The 23,418-nt window shown below is 35.2% G+C and overlaps 1 protein-coding gene across 1 annotated transcript in view; it reads left to right on the top strand.

Moving 5' to 3' along the window:
* LOC128867720 (cell adhesion molecule Dscam2) overlaps positions 1 to 23,418 on the top strand; it is a 245,634-nt gene that overhangs the window by 201,023 nt on the left and 21,193 nt on the right. Inside the window, exons 12-18 of the mRNA XM_054109170.1 lie at positions 721 to 876; positions 947 to 1,630; positions 1,687 to 1,795; positions 1,866 to 2,042; positions 2,156 to 2,322; positions 9,789 to 10,001; positions 18,957 to 19,112. Coding sequence (XP_053965145.1) covers positions 721 to 876; positions 947 to 1,630; positions 1,687 to 1,795; positions 1,866 to 2,042; positions 2,156 to 2,322; positions 9,789 to 10,001; positions 18,957 to 19,112 — 1,662 coding nt within the window. The remainder of the gene's footprint in view (positions 1 to 720; positions 877 to 946; positions 1,631 to 1,686; positions 1,796 to 1,865; positions 2,043 to 2,155; positions 2,323 to 9,788; positions 10,002 to 18,956; positions 19,113 to 23,418) is intronic.

The raw sequence follows: 23,418 nt of genomic DNA, 5'->3' as shown, positions 1-23,418 counted from the left end.
TCTCCTTTCGCGGGGAAACTTCCTCACAGATCCCTTGCCAGCTGATCCGCCTCGCAGTTTCCCGTACCCAGATGAGCCTTAGGCCAAAGAATTTGGATGCGATCGAAAGTGAAGCAAGGCATTCCCTAACCAATTTCGTGCACCGTGATTGACCTCTGGGCCTTGATTGCCACTTGATTATCGGAGTAAGTATTTACTTTCTCTACAGTTATTATGCAAGTGAGTAGCTGCAGCCACCAGCTCAGGGATCAGAAATCGAAAATATGTTTCAATAACCCCGACAGTCGGTTCTACGTTACCGGAACGACCTTACTTTATATCCGGACAGGGACTGTCACTCTAGCAGCATTCCCCGTATATGTATGGAAAATGTTTTTGCTGCTATAACAACAACATATTTAGAGATTGTCAAGGCCATAAATCATTTAGTGTGCACCACGCGGAGGCGATCTGCCCTACACCCCTAGGATTTATAAAAACAAATTGTAAAAATCATTGTTAAAAATTTTCTTTTTATGATCAGGCTTTCAACAAAATGAAAAGACAGTAAAAATTATTTTAATTAATATAGTTAGAAAATCAAAACTTATCGATGATAGTAAGCCGATAAATTTAAATCTTGATAATAAGGAAAATTCACACGGCAACATAAATATTTTTCTGATTTTCTCCAACGAAATCGTTTTTATTGAAAAAATCTCATTATTTTCTCACTCAAAGATGACACCAAACGTCACTACAAGAAGACTGCCTCCTCAGACACCGTTTTGCATGGCCTCAAAAAGTTCAACAATTACACGATGCAAGTACTCGCCACCACCGCTGGCGGCGATGGCGTACGCAGCGCACCCATCCATTGTCATACTGAACCAGATGGTAAGAAAACTGCTTGAATAAACTATGATTTGTAAAACTTATTAAAAAAAATTGTATTGCACGCCACCAGTTCCCGATGCACCCACCGATGTGAAGGCCTTAGTCAAGGGACAAGCTGCCATACTAGTTTCGTGGCGCCCACCAGCACAACCCAACGGCATCATCCAACAATACACTGTCTACTCCAAAGTCGAGGGGGCTGAGGGTGGTCCCAAGAGTCAGAAGATTCCACACTATCAAATGAGTTATGAGGCCACTGAATTGGAAAAGAATAAGCCTTACGAATTCTGGGTCACCGCTAGCACCAACATCGGCGAAGGTCAGCCCTCAAAGAGCATTGTTGCTATGCCCAGTGATCAAGTACCCGCCAAGATTGCCTCATTCGATGACACTTTCACCGCCACCTTCAAGGAAGACGCTAAAATGCCCTGCTTGGCTGTAGGTGCACCACAACCTGAGATCACCTGGAAGATTAAGGGTGTTGAATTCACTGGCAATGATCGCATGCGCGTACTGCCCGACGGTTCGTTATTGATCAAATCGGTTAATCGTCAAGATGCTGGTGAATATTCGTGTCATGCCGAGAATTCGATTGCAAAGGACTCAATTACACATAAATTGATTGTACTTGCGCCACCACAATCGCCACAAGTATCGCTCTCGGCCACCACCACCGATTCGCTAACCGTGAAATTGAAGCCACATGAGGGAGACACTGCACCATTGCATGGCTACACACTGCACTATAAGCCAGGTGAGTGGAGGAAGGGAAGTGCTGGTGAGTCGATTTATTAATTGTTTCTTACACAGAATTCGGCGAATGGGAAACTGCTGAGGTCTCTGTTGATGCACAGAAGTACACCATTGAAAATCTGCTCTGTGGTTCACGCTATCAGGTCTATGCTACCGGTTTCAATAAGTGAGTAGTTGGTGCAATCAAATATTTCTTGCGAACGGTTTAATGTGCTTTTCTCGTCCACATTTTGCAGCATCGGCGCTGGCGAAGCTTCGGACATACTGAACACACGCACCAAAGGCTATAAGCCCAAACTGCCGGAAAAACAACGCTTCATTGAGGTTTCATCCAACTCGGTTTCACTGCATTTCAAGGCCTGGAAAGATGGCGGCTGCCCTATGTCTCACTTTGTTGTTGAAAACAAGAAGCGGTTGGTGTTGCTGCTAAAACCAGCATAAACAGCTAAAACCACTAAAATCTGAATTCGATTTATTTTTATCTCTGGGAAAAACACGTAATTGAACACCTTTTCTTGTCTTTTAGCGATCAAACTGAATGGAATCAAATTTCGAATAATGTCAAGCCTGATAATAACTACGTTGTTTTGGATCTGGAACCTGCCACCTGGTATAACCTACGCATTACAGCTCATAACTCTGCCGGCTTCACTGTTGCCGAATATGATTTCGCCACACTGACTGTGACTGGAGGTATTTATTTTCAGTTTTCCAATTTGCATTCGTATTTGTAAATTTAAACATACATACATACATATATAGCTAATGATTGCCTTTACGAGTGCACATGTGTTGATGCATACAATGTACATATGTATGTGAAACACTCGTAAGAAATTTCGCATTGCTTTTGTACATACAAATATAGAACTACGGTGAAAGTGGGGAAAATGCTGTTGAACATAAAAGAAATGTTTGAAAAGAAAAAAATTAAAAAATTATTAAAAATAAAAATAAAAGTTTTATAAATTTCAATAAACAGAGTTTATTAGTCAAATGCTGTTATTAAAAAAATATTACTTAAAGCTAAACAAAATTTAGATTTTGTTTTTGTATAAAAAAATGTTACATAAAAATTAAATACAATTTTATTTTTTTGTATAATAAATTGCTTTCTGAAGGCTAAAAAAAAAATTTTTTGATTTTTTTGTTTAAAAAAATGTTGCATAAACAAATTAAAAATTTTTTTGTATAAAAATTTGTTTACTTAAAGCCAAAAAAAACAAATTTTAAAAATTAGAAATTTTTTTGTATACAAATTTTATAACTTAAAACTAAAAACAAATTTTAATTTTTTTTCTATAAAAAATATTACATAAACAAATTAATATATTTTTTGTATTGTATAAAAATTTTAATACTTAAAGCTAAAAGAATAAACTTTGATTTTGTTTCTTTAAAAAAAATGTTGCATAAAAAAATTAAAATTTTTTTTGTATATAAATTTTATTACTTAAACGTACAGAAGTATTTGATTTTTTTTTGTAAAATTATAAACAAATTAAAACGTTTTTTGTACAAAAGTGTTATTACAAGCGATTTTTTTTTTTAATTAATATAGCTTTAAGTAATAAAGAAAATGTTTTTTTTTTCTACAAAAAAATGTTGTATAAACAAATTAAACATTTTTTTGTTTGTTGTTTTTGTTTTTTTGTATATAAAAAATCATTTACCTTTAAAGAGCAATTAAATTTTTTTAGTATTTTAAGTCTGCAGGAATTTTTTCTGTTCTTCAAACATTTTTATATTCCTTATTAAAAAAGCTTCGTTTTTTCTTAAACGAAATCAAATCGTCTTTTTGCCAATATCTAGTATTTGGAGCATAAATTTCCACAGCACTTTCCCCACTAATACAAATAACAAAAAAAAAGATAAAAATTAAACGAGTTTGTTGTGGATATAAATTGTAGAAAAAAATATTGCTAGTTGATGAAAGCACCCGAATGCTTTTCTGTTTGCAACTCGTCTGCCAATGCAAGAATTTCTAAAAACAAAACAAACACGAAAAAAAAAAACGCTGTAAAGAATGAACCCAAAAAAAATTCACCACGAAGAAATGCAAAGTTGAATTTAGTAAATTTTTGCTTTTTATGCCAATTTCTGAATATTTTTTTGCAATGTAAAATACAATTTTGATTTCGTACCCACAAAGCACTTTAAAAAAGTTGTGAAAATTTGTAAATTTTTGTAAAATATTTAAAAATACATATTTTCGGTCAAACACTTTACTTTTTTGTATGCAAACTGCTATGCTGAATTTTTTAAGTTATTTTAAATTTTATTTAGTGAACCACTTTTTTTTTGCAAGCGTTTCTATTTCTTTTAGCAACTTTTAAATAAATGCAATTTAATTTTTTAGTTTTTTTTCGTTTATCTGGTAATGCAATGTAGACAAATGCCGAAAATATTGCGTTGAACAGCATATTGCTCGTATTCGTAAATATATTTATATAATTTTTATTGCGTAAATGCAATTTGTTTTTATCCCAACTCACCAACCACCTCAAATCACCTTAAAAATATAATTTGAAAAATTTGTTGAAAATATATTTTTTTTTAGAGAACCACCACCACTGCCACCACTACACTATGAAAAATTATCAAGGAGAAAAGTATTTCATTGTAACGTACCTCGCGTAGAATTTCTGTAGTTTGAAAATGTAACAAAAAAACCCAAAAAAAAGTCGCATTGAGTCATTGAGTTTAATTGCTTTTTTGAATTTTTTATTTTCCTCATAGTATTCTTGAACCTCTTTTCATGTTTGATTGAGTTCAATTTCCTATTTTTATTGTATTAAAGTGAAACTTGCAAGAAGAAACATGTGTTGTTGTTCGTTAAACGATATAGAGTGTATGCCCTGTTATTTCTGACACCTACATGAACACCTATACCAGTATTTGTTGCTAGTCTCAGAAACCTATTTTATAGAAAAAACCATATTTTTGTACATTCATGCATCCGTATCCGACTTTGTGGTAACTAATCTTATTTTTATCCAGCTGTGCATCGAAGTAAAACTAACATTTCACAAAATTCGTATCCGAAGTAATCGTCGAGGTCTAAGGCACGCCCCGTTTTTTTAATTCTTCATAGTGCGACCTAATATATGTGATCCTTTAACTCCTATTTGAAGCATGAGGTATCGACCCAACGGAAGCGGGTTTGTGCTAGGGATCTTAGTTCGTTCCACGATAATCCAAAATACTTCATTTAAGCGAAATTAAACAAAATAAAAAAAGTACTGCTCGAGTCTTGGTCTTTAGACGGATATAAATGAGAATTATTCCACTAACGTTAGCCTGACAGTCGTGAGAATGCTTCACAAATTTTTGTTATAATTCTTTTTCTTACCGCAATTTCCTCAGTTATGCGAAAAGTACCTCTCCAATACTTCTTTCGGCGTTCACTGCTTTTGTGGCCGTGGGGTCTTCAATCACCTCTTCGCCGTCCTTTCAGTCCTTCGGGAACAGCTCATTTACTCATATACAAGATGGCGCAAAATTAATCATCCAATTGGAAAATTTATAAGTTTTGCAGATGATGACGTACTTCAATCATATTTTACACTTTTGAACTAAGGAGCTGCAGTATGCAAACAAGCCATGGGCACCTAAAGTTCTAAAGAAAGAATTCCATTTAAAAAAATAATGTTTATTTAGTAAAAAATGTATTCCAAATTTGTTTAATTTTGCTCCCCCTTGTATTTTTTTATAGTAAAAAAGTTATTCAAAATTTGTTTTTGGGTGATTAATTTTGCGCCACCTTGTATTTTTATGTAGTAAAAAGTTGTTCAAAATTAGTTTTTGGGTGATTAATTTTACGCCACCTTGTATTTTTATTTAGTAAAAAAGTTATTAAAACTTTGTTTTTGGGTGATAAGTTTTGCGCCACCTTGTATTTTTCTCTAGTAAAAAAAGTTATTCAAAGACAAAATTGGATGATTAATTTAGCGCCACCTTGTATTTTTATTTAGTAAAAAAGTTATTCAAAATTTGTTTTTGAATGATCAATTTTGCGCCACCTTGTACATGTCCTTTTTCAGACGGATTTTGGAACTGAAATGCTATTTACAAGTATATATTTTTCAACTACCTTTTAAACCGTGAGTTGCTTTGCCTACCTACGAAGTTTAGTTTTCACGTTGCTATAACAACTAGCACATGTGTAATATAATTGGATCGTTTTTACATGCATACTCCCTTTCGTTACCCCATCAGAACTGTATGCAAGCATTCAATTGGCACGCTTTGGAAGCCAGTCATACGGCAAAGGATATCTAAACATTTGTTAAAAGCAATATCATTCCTGAACATGAAACAAATATTTCAGTCAGCGCCTCCAAATACTTGATTTGTTTCGCCTAGTGAGGCATTTTATACTAATTTCAATCTTCATTTTATGCCTCCGCTCATCTTCGTTTTCAATTAGGGACATCGGCTGCCATACTTCTATATCAGGCAATCCAGAGAGTTCGTGCGGATTTTAAATTTGCTGATATTTTTGGGGTTGTAGCTCAAATTAAGTGCAAAAGACCCCGGAGATGCAAGCATTTGCAGCGGGAAGTATTACGAAGAGCCCAAACCTTTTAGAATTGTGATGAGCCCCTTTATGTTTTTTTGTTGTACTCTTTTTCTGCTTTTATAGGTCACTGCACTATTGGCACCCTAGCCAGTAGACTGGGTGTACCTCACAGTGACTTCCGCAGGAGTTGTGGAGATGAAGAAGAAATTGAGGCGGTACAACACCTCCTCTGTGAATGCCCTGCACTTCAAAGAAGCCGTACCAAATATCTTGGCGATTATTTCTTTGAAATCCTGGGAAATTTGCAAAATGTCTCACTGGAGGGACTTGCTGCTTTCTTAAAAAGTTCTAAGCGGTTTAAGCAACTTAGTTAGGGGATGGAAATCAGATGAAGGTATCAGAATGGACCTTAGGGTCACCGAGTTTCTTGCCATAGACAAGCAATCGAACTAACCAAACCTTCTGCTTCGAACTTTCTTAGTTACCAGGTATACGCGTACTCGCGTTCTTCTCATAAGTCCCTCAAAGCCCATTTGAGGTTTGATATTTTTTACCGAAAGATGCGGTCTCATTGTTTTTATAGCTCTAACCACTTTTCAAGGTTTTGCTTTTACACTTTTGTGACTGATAGACCCGAATATATTTATTTTGAAGGCTTGGACATTCCTGGCACAATTTATCACCTTTTTTTAGAGTATCTTTAATAGATAATTAGTATTCATTAACACCCATAGAGGAAGAAAAATATGGCGACCACAAAAGAGATAGTTAGATGGCGTCGAATCAAATCTTAAGGTAATGAACGTACATAACTGGAAAGATGGCGCCGAGGATGGAATGAAGTGGAGAAAAATTGTTAATGATCTATGGTCCACCACGGACTGTGAAGCTAAGAAGAAGGAGAAGAAGAAGGATGGAGTTTTAGAATTTTGGTAAAGTGTTTTTTTGCTTTTACTTAGGTCTCACTTTTCCCACGTTTTAGATATAAATCTAAATGGGGCTGCAATTAAATACATAAAAATATTTTTTTCGAAAATATCTAATATCAGCAACATCGCATGTTTCAAATATCTAGTTTGAGATTTTATTTTATTTCATAATTTACCTACTTTCATGCATCCTTTATATTTTTTTGTATCTTTTTCGTTACACAAAAACTCTTATTTGCTCCTGAATAATCAGCATTCTATACCACACCAAGATCCAGAGCATTGAAACACACTTTATAGCTTTTCATATAGATCTGCTTTCCGTAATTTTTTATTTGGGTTCCAAGAATACTTTGAGAATTCTTTATCGAAAAAATAAATTAATAAAAGAAGGGATCGTTTAAACCTGCAACAACCAAAGTGCCGCTTCAACCTCCATTTCCTATAAATGAGTGCCAAGGCTATATTTTTTTCCTAAGAACAGAAGAAAGAAATTCGCTGCGTCTCTCTGAGTTTATTTCGTTTTTCAATTTGGGTCTTTTTATCTCGATTTATGTCAAATTCGATTATAATTCAATTACGATTTAGTTTTACATACGTGCATAACTGCATTTATTTTGACATACATATTTCTTATATACATACATATAAGATTACGTACATACATACATATATACATACATACAATCGTCATTTACACTCACGTTCATGAATACATTGCCATTTGTGAAATAGTCATACATTATTTAAATTCATACAAAATTACTCATTAGAAACTAATTAAACAATTATTTAAATAATATATTATATATTTATTATGAACTATTTAACACAGCATATTAATAACTTTTAATCAAGGAATGTTGTTCGAGTTTGCCAAGTTTAAAATTAAAGTTAATTAACTTACAGTTACCGCTGTTATTTGCTTACGTTTGAGATAGTTTTAATCAAATACATAATAAATTTTACATCTAGAACTTTAGTTAGTGAAAAACTGGACGAAAACAAATTGCATTTAGTAATAATTAGAAATTTTTTAAAATAATATTGCATTTACTAGTGTTGATATGAAGGTGGAAGAAGAGTGAATTTTGATAACTTAGAGGGCATGTTCAAAATTTCGAACGAAACTTCGAATTTTCGAACTTAACTTCGAAACTTCGAACATGTGTCTAAAAACTTTCAGGTAGTCAAAACTCATAAAAGTCGCATAATGTACTCAAAAACTAAATTTTAAAGTAAGTGTATACTTATACGTAATACGTGTGTATGTTTCAAAAAGTTGACTTTCAAACTTATTTTCTCATGCAAAATGTTGCACTTTAAAATCGGACATGCGTCTGAGAACTTGCACTAATATTCGAAAAATCGTAATTTTGTCAAAATGCATAGAAATTTTATTACTTATTAAAAAACTGATTTTTACAGTTTTTAAATGTTCTATATATATGTTCACGTATATTTCGAACGGTCGCCTTTCAAACTGTTGTACTGTTCCAACTGATATCGAAATTCACTCTACTTTTTACTAAATAAAATGTAACATAATAAATTTATAGCTGTGAATTTTTTCCATATTTTCTCTCGAACATTCAAAGCTATTCGAACACTACTTTTCGAGCTATATACGCTTGAGTTTCTACTATTTCAAATACTCTCACAAACACTAAAACGTATATGCTGATTCTTTTCACAGCGTTACATGTTTTCTTCGAATTCTGCGTTACTCGTTTTAAACTTTTTACTCTTGTTAATTGACAATTTTTTTCACTTACACTTACACAAGCAAAAATTTCGAATTCAACTTTTGTATATTTAATTGTTAAGAAAAAAAGAAAAACGTACAAAAGTAATGTTCGAAATATGTATAATTTCGAAAAACGAAATAATCAACATTGCATTGACGACTTAATCGAGTAATGCCTAAATTTGGCCTATTTCTTTCTCTGTGTCTTTCTTCTTTGTCTCTTTTTGTGCGTGTGTGTGCGTGTATGTTTGTTTGTGTGCTTCTTCTACATACTTTGGTTGTTACAGGAACAATCGCCCCTTCGCGTGACTTACCAGAATTAACCGCCGAGGATACGATACGCATCATACTTTCCAACTTAAATTTAGTTGTACCGGTGGTAGCTGCTCTACTCGTTATAATCATAGCGATAATTGTTATTTGTATTCTACGTAGCAAAGGCAATCATCATAAAGGTATCTACACAGAATTTTATTAATCGAATTTCGTTTTTCGTTTCTTTCTTTCCATTTCTTTTTTACATTCTCCTACGCTATCTGACAACTCTATATTATAATGTGCTTAATGTACCTACGCAAAAAAAAAAAAACCACAAACAAAAAAAATCACGAACAAACAAATCAAAAACCAACTTTTATTTTCGTTATCGTTTTTTATTTCAACATTAATTCGATATAAAAAAACATCTATTGTAAAAATGCATCCTTTCCCTACTGTGCAAAAATATTCAAAATTTAAATTATTAAAATATTTAAATGTTTGGCTTGCCATAAATATCGATATGAACAAAAAATATGGTTTTCGAAAATTCGAAAATGCAATTTCGAAAATTCGATCATCGCAATTATGCATGCCCTACAATTGTAATAAACAAAACATACCACAAAAAACTACAAAACAACCGGTTTGTATGTAAAAATTGTATTTCGAATATAAAAAACTACGCACGCATAAAAATCAGGCACTATTGCACCACTCGACGATGGCCACGGCGCAGGCAATTTGAACACGCGCTTGCGCCTGCCAGCCTGGATGCCCGAATGGCTCGATTTGAATTTCATGGTGCCTCTCATAGCCACAGTCATTGTGGTAGCGGTGGGTATACTTGTTGTGTGTGTAGCGCTTTCCAGACGCCGTGCGGACGACCTGCGAGGTGGACAAAAGGATGTGTACTGTAGGTTTTACCTTATTCTATGCTTGAGCGCCCATAGCGGAGTGCTTTATCAATATTATCTAAATATATATATATATATATGTATTTTATATGAAAATAGTATTTTTCGAATTTTATTTCTGTTTTGAAAGAAATGCCAAATGATTAGTTTTCAAATTAGAACTTCAATTTATTTTTACCACCAAATTGCTGAATCTTGGTGCTTCCCATAATTTAGTCACTCTCACATCGGCAATCTAAAAACCAAAAATCTTTTATAAAATGGGTAGTGTATCATAATCTCGTGTTAAATGTTTTTTATCGCGTTAGTTGTTGTAAAATATTGTTACTCATCTTAACTAACCATATACACCTGTATATAAAACATATATAGATAGCCATTAGCATGAAATCCTGCGAACATTTAAATTTTTTATGATGGAGAAACAACGAGAAAAAATTAGAAAAAAGCAACACAAATATACCAACACACAATTCGACTTCGATTTAATGAATTAAATTAGGGCACAAAAATTCTTGACATTTACACGCTCACCATTAGTAAATAATAATAGGACTATCAATAAGTTCGTGCGGTTTTACAACAGATGGCGTAACTTGATTATTATTCCATCGATCCACATTTCCAAACATTCATTGGAGAGCTACTGTCGTAAGGCACAAACGTCAGTATAAGTTTTTTATTTGAAGCGTAAACAACAATATTTTTACCACACTTGAAAATGTCGAATTTCGTGCCAAATAATGTGTTTTTGCGGGGAATTCTTCTTCATTATTTTAATATGAAGAAAAAAGCAGCCGAAAGTCATCGTATCTTGGTGGAAGTTTATGGTGAGCATGCTCTATCTGAGCGAACGTGCCAGAAGTGGTTTGCACGCTTTAAAAGTGGTGATTTTGGCTTGGAAGACGAAGAACGCGAGGGTGCGCCGCCAAAGTTCATGGATACCGAATTGGAGGAATTGCTCGATCAAGATCCGGCTCAAACGCAAGAAGAGGTTGCAAAAACTTTGGGAGTTGATCAATCAACCATTTCCAAACGTTTAAAAGCCATGGGAATGATCCGAAAGGTAGGCCATTGGGTGCCGTATGAATTGAAGCCAAGAGACGTTGAACGCCGTTTTATGGCATGCGAACAACTGCTTCAACGGCACAAAAGAAAGGGTTTTTTGCATCGAATTGTGACTGGCGATGAAAAGGGGGTCCATTACGACAATCCAAAACGTCGGGCAACGTATGGATACCCTGGCCATGCTTCAACATCGACGTCGGCGCAGAATATTCATGGCCTGAAGGTTATGCTGTGTATCTGGTGGGACCAGCTGGGTGTTGTGTATTATGAGCTACTGAAACCGAATGAAACGATTACGGGGGATGTCTACCGACGACAATTGATGCGTTTGAGCCGAGCACTGCGAGAAAAACGGCCGCAATACGCCGATAGACACGACAAAGTTATTTTGCAACATGACAATGCTCGGCCACATGTTGCACAAGTGGTCAAAACATACTTAGAAACGCTCAAATGGGATGTCCTACCCCACCCGCCGTATAGTCCAGACCTTGCGCCATCCGATTACTATCTCTTCCGATCGATGCAACATGGCCTGGCTGGCCAGCACTTCCGTAATTACGATGAAGTCAAAAAATGGATCGATTCGTGGATTGCGGCAAAACCGACCGAATTTTTCACAAAGGGAATCCGTGAATTGCCAGAAAGATGGGAAAAAGTAGTAGTAAGCGATGGACAATATTTTGAATATTAAATTTGTAACCATTTTACGTCAATAAAGTTTCAAATTTCGAAAAAAAACCGCACGAACTTATTGATAGTCCTATTAAATAGCTAATTACTAACCATGTAACGGTAGTATTTATCAAAAAATAAAAAAATAAATAATAATACAAATTTTGAATGGATTTATAAAGATAAATTTGTATGGAGGTATTGTTTTATACTGCATTTAAAACTGTATTAATATTAGTTTTTTTATTTTTTTTTAATAAGACTTCAAGTTTTTTGTACTTTCTCTTTTTCCCTAACGTTTACCAACTTCGATTCCCTTTAATTGAAAATCGCTTTAACTTAAAACTATTTCCCGTTCTTAATCACCGTTAGTAGAAACTATGTAACCTAAATGTATATAAATGTATATATTAAAAATATTTAATTAATCGTTGTTGTTACTTAAATATCCAAGCAAGTATATTCACTTATGTATATGTATCCACTTAAATGTTAATCGTTATTCCCATCAGCTCATCACATTAACGAATCGGAAATTCCTACCGTATCAAACTCCTAGTTGGTATAATCATAGCGACTGTTAAATTGATTTATTGCCTAAAACTGTAAGAAAAGAAATTTAAGAGTAGTGCGCAACAAATATTAATTAACTAGTATATTAGTACTTTAATGTACCCAAATGTTCGTAATCGTATGTTAAAGGCTTTCTCAGCTATTTAATACAAAGGTATATACAGAAAGAGAGCGCCTTTTGACAACTGAATGTGTAAAAATCGACTTCAGGCTATCTGAAACCTCTCCTTAATCTTCTTAAGAGAAAATTATAAAGTGCATGGCGGTCGCCGTAGCCGCATGGGGGACTACCATTCGGAAGTGCCCAGGTTCGAGTTAAACATCAAATAATAGAAAAGGTTTTTTCCAACGCCTCTTGGCAGGCAATGGTAAAACCATCGAGTGCCGTGAAAAAACTTCTCATAACAAACCATCAACAGGTCGGTGGCGGCTTAAAACTGTAAGTCCCTTCTTTTGTGGAAAAACAATAAGACGCACACCTCCAAATTGGAGGCAGAGTTTGACCAAATACCTACCCGTTGTTTGGAAAATGAAAGTGAGGATAGAGTAGTTCTGCTGCTATCTAGGGATTTTTAGGCTTATTAGCAAGCACCGAGTTTTATAGAATGGAATTGGATTAACACATTAAAGCCTACTAACTAATGTGACATGCATAATATGGTATCCAAATAAAGACGACATATTCCAATTACGAACGTACAAGAGAGGTATATAACAGATTTATAGTGCATAGCTCAATAAAATCCGCACGAAAACTTCGTATAAAAGCAAGTACGGAATATGATTTTGAAAACGTGTAATTTCAATGTATTTGTGGTAGAAAGTAGGTATAAGAGAAAATGATGCAGAAGAAGAGCCATAACTTATTTCTTTTACTAGGTTGTTTAATAAGTTTTGCGGCTCGATATTAAAAACACAATTTTATGGTTTGAAATACACTTTATAATTCAGTATAGTCTCCCTGAACATCAATGCACATGTTCCAACGAGATTTCAATTTATGTATTCCATCCCTGAAGTGAGAATCTGAAGGGCTATTTGATGGAAAAGGCTTTCCACGCATACATTTTTTTAGTTCTGAAAACAGATGGAAGTCGCTTGTGACCAAAACTGGTAAATCCGGTGGATATTCCAACACTTAGAACTTTAATTCATGGATTTTAGCCATTGACCTGTTGAAAAATATTAGCAAAGAGGGTCTTTTTTCACGAATTTTTTCCTTCAGCTTATCTAAAAGGTTACAATAATGTTCAGAATTTATTGTTTACCAGTTTGCAAGTAATCCACAAACAAATATCCTTTCGCATCCAAAGAAATTGATGCAAACCCTTTCCTTGCTGATTTTTGGCCCAACTCGTCTCGGAGAAAAGAACCAGGTTCTAGAACCTCTTGTTATGGTTTACATAAGATCTTGGTGATAGACCCAAGTCTCATCCATAGTGATGAATCGACGCACAAAATTCACTTTATCCTTTCGAAAACGGTCTAACTGTTTGCTGGGAATGTCGAAAGTCGCATTCGAATATGTTTTAGTTCCATTGTTGGCGAAAGCGGCACCCATTGTGCACACAACTTTATGAAACCCAATATTTCACGCAAAATATTGCTTATACTGCGCAATGAGATGCCGAGGACATCCACTAAATCTCTTTCAGTCCCTCGACGATTTTCTAATTCGATATCCTGTATTTTTTTCCTATTTCTGGTGTTGTTGCTGTTTTTGGACGTCCTTGACGTGGATTGTCTACAAGGCTTGTACGACTACGTTTAAATTCAGCAACCCATTTTTCTACTGTACTAATTGATGGCGAAAAGTCCTTATATATTTTGTACATTCGTTCATAAATCTCCTTTGCTTTTAAACTTTCCAAAAACAAAAAAATTCAAATCACAAATGCTAGCTTGTAAACAAAGAATGAGTTGACAGATTGAAATGAAACTTCATATAAGTTCATATGAATATTATACCAACATAACGAAAAAAAAATAGGCTAGTAGCAATACCCATCCTATCGACCGGCAAAACTTATTGAAAATCCTAGTACACCAAGCAACGAAGTTATCTAAATCTGATTGAAGATTTATAGCGTCTGTTGTACTTGCAAGCGCCTAGTACATCTTTAACCCTTTACTGCATTAGTTAACAAAGCGTTAAAAAAAATTGTTTCACGGTGGAAAGAGCTTTATTTAATTACCTTTAAGAGATACTAAAAGTGAAATAATGAAGAAGTTTTATATTTTGGCTGTTTTTTACGGAACAATATATAAAAACTAGTTGTAAAGTATAGAAAATAGTTGAAAAGCGGAAAAGTTTTTATCTATCAAGAAAGATGAGTATATCGACTCCATTAAATTTTTTTTTTCCACAAAATTCTTACGTTTTACACTGTTATCCCGTTTTGAAAATGAATCACGCGCACTTTCACTCTGATATTTCAGCCATTTGCACAAGAGAGAGGTCATAAAATAATATACATTTTTTTTGCGTTTTCTTATTACTAAATGTACATTTGATGGCTTCAGATAATAATTTAAATAATTTTATAATACTTAATTTGGAAACAAAATTGAATCAAAACTGCAATACCATGTATGGGCTTATATGCGGTAAACTTTCACGGGGTATCTATCTCTAAACGGCCATATTTTCCCTGATTTTCATTAAAATTATTTAAAATGAAGAAGTCAATATATTTTTTTCGAAATTGGCATACAGTATACAGTATTACAGTTTAGAAGAGCATATTAAGGCTAACATCAGCCCTAATAAGCTCAGCATCTCACAACATGCGTACTGTAAAGGGAAATCAACTGAAACAGCACTTAACTCACTTGTTACAGAAATTGAGAAGTCAATGTATAATAAAGAATTCACACTGGTAGCCTTTCTAGATATCGAGGGCGCATTCAACAACATCCTACCGGATACCATAATAAAGGCACTGACAGATTTCGGGATCTCTGGCGCTCTGGTTGAGTTCATCAAAAACATGCTCTTGAGCAGATTTGTGATCGCAACCCTAGGGGCCTCAGAGATCAAGAAAAAAGTTAGCAGAGGAACACCTCAAGGCGGTGTGCTGTCCCCTCTCCTATGGGTGCTGGCACTAAACTCATTGCTAAAGAGCCTAGAAGAGAGAGGACAACACGTCGTAGCATATGCGGTCGATGTTGCAATGGTAGTAACAGGGAAATTCCCAAATACACTTAGAGAAGTCATGCAAGATTTACTAAACATGGTTGAAAACTGGTCAAAAGCAAATGGGCTAAGAGTCAACCCCAATAAAACTGAACTCATCCTATTTACCAGGAAGCATAAAATTCCAAATATAGCTCCTCCGACCCTAGGTGGAACGGCATTGTCATTTAGTGATGAGGCCCGCTACTTACGTCTAATACTAGACCGAAAGCTAACTTGGAAGGCAAATGTCGAAGATAGAGTAAAAAGGGCGACAATAGCACTATACTCTTGTAAACAGCTAATAGGACTAAGTTGGGGTCTCTCCCCATCTATCATATACTGGCTTTACACGGCAATTGTCAGACCAATCCTAACATACGGCATATTAGTATGGTGGCCAGCTTTAGATAAATTGTACATCAAAAGAACCATGGCACACGTACAAAGAATGGCCAGTCTTTGCATCTGCGGGGCCCTCAGAACCACACCCACAGATGCACTAAATATTATGCTTAACATTTTACCAATAGAGCAGTACAGTAAGCAAACAGCTGCCAAAGCAACTCTCAGACTAAGAGAAATCTGCCTACTCAGAACGTACCAAAGAGGGCACTCCTCAATTTTAGAACAATTCCCCTGCATTCCCAGCACAACGGATTTCTGTAGGACCAAGGACATCAATTTCGATAAATCCTTTGTCACAGTATTTCCTTCCAAAGAGGAATGGGATAACGGGCTCATTGTTAAGATAAATGACTTAAACATCTACACAGATGGCTCAAAACTGGACAACCAAGTAGGTGGAGGGGTCTACTCCGGCAAACTCGGAGTATGCCAATCATTTCGCTTACCTGATCATTGCAGTGTATTTCAGGCGGAAGTCACTGCCATAAAAGAGGGACTTAAAGAAATAAAAACGAGAGTATTATCCGCAAATGAAGTCTTCATTTACTCGGACAGTCAAGCAGCAATAAAAGCGCTGGAATCAAAAACGCACTCGTCAAAAACAGTTCTAGAATGTTTTAAACTACTAGATGACGTATCTAAGCGCTACAAGGTGCACCTTATCTGGGTACCAGGCCACAGGAACATCGCAGGTAACTGCAAGGCGGATGAACTTGCAAGAACCGGTACAAAGCTCGATCTCAAACCGGATAAGACGCTGATACCCATGCTCATAGCCACTTGTAAATTACTTATAGACAGAGAAACCATCAAAAAGGTAAATACAATCTGGCAAAACCTCACAACATGCGAACTAAGCAGACAGACATGGCCGAACTGGAACAGCGGTCGATCGAAGATCTTGCTACGATTCAACAGAGAATCTATAAGAAAAATGATAGGTGTTTTAACTGGTCATTGTTTAATAGGCAGCCACGCTAGAAGGTTAGGACTCCCTTACTTCGATTTCTGTAGAAGCTGTCTTAATACAGAAGAAGAGGAAACAGTCAGACACCTTTTATGTGAGTGTGAAAGCCTAGCTATGAGAAGGCTGCGCACTCTCGATACAGCATTTCTAACCGATGTAGCGGACATAGCCCATCTAAAACTAACGAAGCTCTGCTCCGGATGGTTTGAAAAGGACCACGTAGAGTAAGGATAAGCTCCAGTGGTATCACAATGAACCTGCCGAAGGTCTAAGTGTGTCTTACGACAACCACCCTACCTACCTACCTACCTACAGTATACGAAAAATATAGTTTTGAGAAAAACGTGTCTAAATAGAATAGAGTCGGCACGGTTGACGATCTATAATATAAGAAATACTTAAATTTACGTTCCAAAATTTTTTTAACATATTCTTAAAGGATTATACCAACGTTTTATGAAAAAAAATTTTGTTGTTGTTTTCGAAATTTTACAGGTATCTGCCCTCTTAAATCATCAGCATACCAAAAAAAATTTGCGTTTTTAAAACAACTGGAAATGTGATTAGCAAAATATATGAAAAGTAGGAGGCTTAGTATTCTTCCCTCGAAGACAACAGAAATATAATTTGAATTAAAAATATATAATATATAATAAATATAAATATTTTTCCGAATCAATGTGAGATTTAAATGAAAAGTCGCGCTTGGTTCTAAATTTATAGAACTGAAAAAGGTTATCGATTAATTCATTCACTAAACATAAAATTTTGTACAAATTTCAGTTAATATTAAGGCAACTGCCTGCTTTGAATAAAACAAAAAAAGTTTAGCGATTTACTCATTGTTTTACCAGTTGGCAAATAATCCACAAACAAAAATCCTTTCGCATCCCAAAAAATATTAAGGGAACTGCCTGCTTTGAATAAAGTAAAAAAAGATACAAAATATTGTACACAAATTTCAGGTAATATTAAGACTAGGCTTGGCTTGGCTACCTGCTATGAATATACCAACGAGTTGTGATTATAAAATTTAGCTTCCCTAGATACAAGTTTTCATCACACAACCCCTTAGTATTTTTTCCTTGTAATTATAGCATTCTGAAATCAACACATAGTCCAATTTATTATTTCTACTTAAACATTCAAAGTTCTCTTCTTAATGTTTCCACACACTTCCACTTTCCACTTTTGAATGTTGGTTTTCCTTCCCTTCACATTTCACCACTCTATTTAATTCTGTAATCACTCACCACTCTGATGTCGCTATTAATTTTTTAAATTTCTCGTCAATACATACACTTCAATCTTCAATTTAGTTTCCTTTAAGTTTATGTGAAAACTATTTTTAATTTAAAAAAGAAATCCCAAGAACCCCAAACTAAGATGCTTTTCTAAAAATCGAAATTCATAGAAGAGAAACAATGATCGGTACAATTTTGAATCCCGTCTTATGAACCACAAAATTATAGCACATGGAATCATAAATCATCCATTTCATAATATTATTCGTACCTTTGAATTAATCGTACGTATGTTGGTATATTTATGAAAAAAAAAAAAAAAAAAAAAAAATTTTAAAGTTTTTTTTATTGTATTAAAATTTCATATTTAAATTTCGTATTTAAATTTAATACTTCGCAGAAAATATATTTAAACGTAACGTACTTGTACTGGTAATATTTGGAAGAAAATTGAAACACATGTAATTAGTTATATAAAAATGTGTTGCACCAACCTTAATTCTTTTAAGCTCGTTCGTTGGCTCGTTCTCCTTCTCTTTTTAACTCTGGCACTCACTACAAAAACCAAGAACACGTAAGTCGAATTTTGTGCGTTTGTGTGGCTGTATCGAAAAAAATGTGCACTGTGCCAAATAATTGAGTAAAACTACAAAAACAAAATGCATAGTAAAAATTTTACACTTAGCTGCCGAATCTACTACAAAAACAAGGCGAAAACAAAAAACAGAAGTAAAGTAAGAATTTTTGAGAGTTTCAAGTTTAAGCCAAATAAGTTGAAAGTCAGTGGTAAAAGCATCTTCAGTGCCCCCAATATTGAGTTTGCCATATCATATATTAATTCTAGATGATGTAGTTTATAATCAGACCATGGGACCTGGCGCCACTCTGGACAAGCGTCGACCAGATTTACGTGATGAACTCGGCTATATTGCACCACCGAACCGCAAGCTGCCACCAGTGCCCGGCTCCAACTACAACACCTGTGACCGGATTAAGCGAGGTACAGTGATAAGTAAGCATCTAAATTTACAAACGACAACATTTATTAATGCCAGCAAATATCCTCTTGTTCTTCTATTCTGTTTGGTTTTTCTTTGTTTTTGATTTTTGGAGTGACAAGTTGGTCATTTATTTTTTGGCTTGGATTTTAATGATGGTTTCAGTTTATTGGTTATTCAATTCATGCTTTGCGCCATAAGCAAATTCAATTCAAGTAAAAAAGGACAAAATGCTAAAGAAAAACTAGTTAAAGTAAAAATGCAAATGTAAATTAACAAATTCTAGCGTACTTTTTAACATACAATTAAGTTGAGATTTAAAAAATGTACATTTCGCTTATTTTGTACGCACTTTTGAAACATCTCTTCTCACGGTGTAGCGTTTTTTGTACATATATTTAATTCAGTTGTTTTTGAAAAAAAAAAAAATTATTAAAGACTTCGTAATGTCCTTTTGGGGAAAATTTTATACTTTTTGCATGCTTCATAAATGTTGTAGTAAATTTAGATAATAGATTTAAGTAATGACTTTTGCTTTTATTCTGAGTGAAACAAGATTTCAGCAAATGATCTCTAGCTACTTCAAATACAAGGTGGCGTAAAATTAATCCTATCATTTAAAAAAAAAAGATATATGTATATTAAAAAAAAGTATTATATAAAAAGGCGCTCCAGTGCTTGTCTGTTTGTCTACTCCAGTTGTCTGATTCACAAAGTTATGAATCCTCCGATAGGGTAATTAATAAATAAAAAAAAATTTACTAGTCGAAATCTTTAAGTCGCTCTAATGCTTGTTTGTTTGTATACTACAACTGTTTAGTTCACAAGTGTTAAATATGATGGACGTATGACGAAAAAATTATAAATCTTCCGATAGGTTGATTAATTTTGCGCCACCTTGTTATATACATATATTGTACCATATAGTATAATAAAAAAACAGCACAACAAAATATATCGAGTAAATTATGTTAACCGAAACTTTTTGCTAACGTATAGGAATCAATTTTAATCGCTCGATTTGGGGTATTGGCAACATTACCACCTTGATCGAAAAGTTCTCGAAATATATTCAGAAAATTCAAAATACAAGTTTATTCCTTAAAAGTGATTTTATCGCCTACAAAGTACTCCCCATCAACTGCAACGCACTTAGGCCAGCGTTTGATCCAGCCCTCAAAACATTTCTGGAACTCTACTTTTCGTACTTTGATGGTATTCGTTTCGTGCTTGGTTAAAAATCCACTGTGGAACTGTGCAAAGTGCGACGGTGCAAAATACCCAACTGCTCAAATGTTTGTTCGAAATGTTCAAGGTTCTGAACAAACAGCAGTTGCTTTTTAGCTTACTAATAATAATAATAAATATTATATTTTAAATACATACAAAAACAAAATGTATACTTCCTTCAAAGAATTTGGGAAAAATATTTAATTTTTTATTAAATGCATTTCTTTAGCTTTCCAAGGATGTTTGGCACTATGAATGAATAGTTTGTAAAACCTGAAAGAAATGCTAACAAAAAAGGAATAATAACAAGTTTCGCTCAAATTACTCGGAAATACTCGACAAGCTCGAGCGTACGCTGTACAATTTGCGAATAATGAGCAGCATCGAATAGGTGTGCGGGTAGTCGTTGCTCATACGCCCAGGCTGTTCGAAAATGTACTAGAGACTATCAGATATTATTTGTCTTACATACTTACAAGTTATTATAACCTTTCAATATACTATAGCCCTGCTCTACTACCACAACGCTCTTTTCGCATCTTCCATTGCTCCAAACAGTGCTGCAAATCTTCTTCTGTCAGCCTATTCTGGACTATTGAAATTGAAATTTGAAAAAGTCGAGGCAAGGAGCACCAGGAGATTTGGTGGCTCCTAAAATACTCAGGCCATTGTATTTAAAGCTCTGGAAAGAGGGTAGATAGTCAAGGAGGGAAGGAGAAAAGTATCAGAGAAAGAAATAGGAAAGAATTGAGACAGAGATAGAGATAGTTAGTCCTGTGAGAATTTTTCAGACTCTTTGGCAAATCTGTAAATATCCTCTAGTTTTAGAGAACGAATATTACTCATTCTCACGACATCGCAACCCAAAACTCGTAGCCGTGCTCTAGCAAAGGCAGGACACTCACAGAGAAAGTGCACAGTGCTATCCGTCTCCTTCAAGCACGACAGGCACATTGGGTCCTCAATGATTCCAATGGTGGCCATATGCTGATTCCATAGGTTGTGTCCTGTAATGATACGGACCATCAACCGAACATCTTCCTTCCAAGTTTTAGTAGAAAGTTTGACAGTTTTCTGTTCGGACTTGTCACAAAACACTTTGCAGTTCTGCAGCGTTCTAGACCGGACCATCGCTCTTTATGTAGATTGCCTACATAATCGCTGATCCAATTCTGGCCTTTGTGGGGAAACCGCTGATCCAAGGATGGCCAATTCATCGGCAATTTCGTTTTCTTGAACACCGAAGTATCCTGGAACCCATATAAGTACAAGCCTGTTTTGTTTTGCGACAGAATTAAGCTTCTTCTTACATTCTTGAACAATCTTTGAGGTTTGCTTCGCGTTCTCCAGGGCATTCAGTGCAGCCTGACTGTCACTGAAAAATCCAATCTGTTTCCCGCTCCATCTCCTCTCTATTATTCATTCGGCTACTTTCAGGATGGTAAAAACTTCCGTTTTCAAAACAGTTGCCATTTCCTCCATAGCATAGTGATACTTATTACTATCGTTTAAGTACCATCCGACTTCAGACCCTATTTCATTCTTGGACCCATCGGTCCATTCTGGATCGCTCCATTGCTCACGCATTCTGGACTATACTGATTAGTTTTTTTTTTTTGAGGGAAAGAGGTACTGCATTCGAAAGAAAAGGCTTCATGCTAAACAACTGACATTTGGCGCTTGCGTACGCGTAGCTGCATTACCGTTATTTAATAGATACACCTTCAATCTTCATAAGAGCTTATATTTATCATCTGTACAGCCCATTGTTTCTGTCAGCGTACAACGAAAAATTGGGTCAGCACCTATGAGGGTCTTTTGAGAAGTCCGTGCAAAATCAGAGAGATAGAACCAGCAGCGCATATCAGGGTTATGTTTAGTCAGCAGCATCTCTTGGAAGAACACACACCGAATTTCAGCCAGATCGGTCTATTTCTTTGTGTTTGTGATTCGTTTCCATTGAGAAAGTCGAGTGATTTTCAAGAAATTTACGAAAAATAATTTCGTGCTTGGAATTTCACGCCTCAGCAGACCGCCATTTTCAGATCTCCATGGGCAGCCAACCAGAGCTGTTGATGCAATGTAGACGATTGATGAGATTTAGGTTGGCGCACTGCCTCAGGCTGTCAAAGAAAGGAGCACCCAGTGACTTTAATCATCTAGCTACCAAACTCGGACATTTACAAGAAAAGTACTTAACAGTAGTCTTCTTCTCTAAAAGGGCCACACAGCTTCTGCAATGGGGTTAAATGGTAAACCTAGTTTTCCCGCGCGTGTATTGATCATCCATAGACCGATAAACATAGTTATGAGTTTGGAAATTGAATGGCGTGGAGTTTCCAGGACTTTCTGTGCCCTCCCTCTATTGTACTGAGGCCAAAGGGTTTTCGAAATAGCACATGGGGAAATGGAGCTTCATCTTTTATGCGCTTTCCTTAGAAATAATTTGTGCAATTCCCCTTTAACAATAGTTAGGGGGATGCGGGGTCTCTAAGACCAATTCAGTCCCCTTCCTGGCAAGCTCATCATAAATATCATTTCCCTATATGTTCTTATGTGCTGGAACCCAGATTGGAGAAATGTTACCTGCACACCCAAGAAATTTAATCTCCTTACAAGAGTTGACAAGTTTGGATCGGCACCATGGCATCGTCAGGGCCTTGATCGCAGCTTAGTTATCAGAGAAAATGTGCTCTCTTGTTCAGTTGTTGAAGAATTTCGTAGCTTAGACCTATTCAAACGTTACCTGGTTGATATTATACGGGGTTCTTTAACAAGACGGGCATATAAGTTAAGTACATCTGGATAGTTATGAGTTTAATTTGCTCTAATATTCAGAACGTACAATACTTGTGCCACTGAAATGAGGGACTCAGGATGCAGTTGAAGCTCTTCGCCTTCGATAATTAGGGATTGGTCTTCGATTACAACATTCTTGTATGAATGCCTATGAAGGTTTGTCGATAAACCACCAGGACTACCATTCCCATTGCTGTCGCTTTTTCGTACGAGAATGACTAGAGGTTTGTCCGACCAAGAACTCTTATTTTCGGTATCTAACCTTTTTTAAATCAATGA

Source organism: Anastrepha ludens, chromosome 6 (assembly GCF_028408465.1).
Source record: "Anastrepha ludens isolate Willacy chromosome 6, idAnaLude1.1, whole genome shotgun sequence".
Taxonomy (NCBI): domain Eukaryota; kingdom Metazoa; phylum Arthropoda; class Insecta; order Diptera; family Tephritidae; genus Anastrepha; species Anastrepha ludens.
The sequence above is the reverse complement of the archived record's forward strand: the minus strand, read 5'-3'. Positions and strand labels throughout refer to the sequence as shown.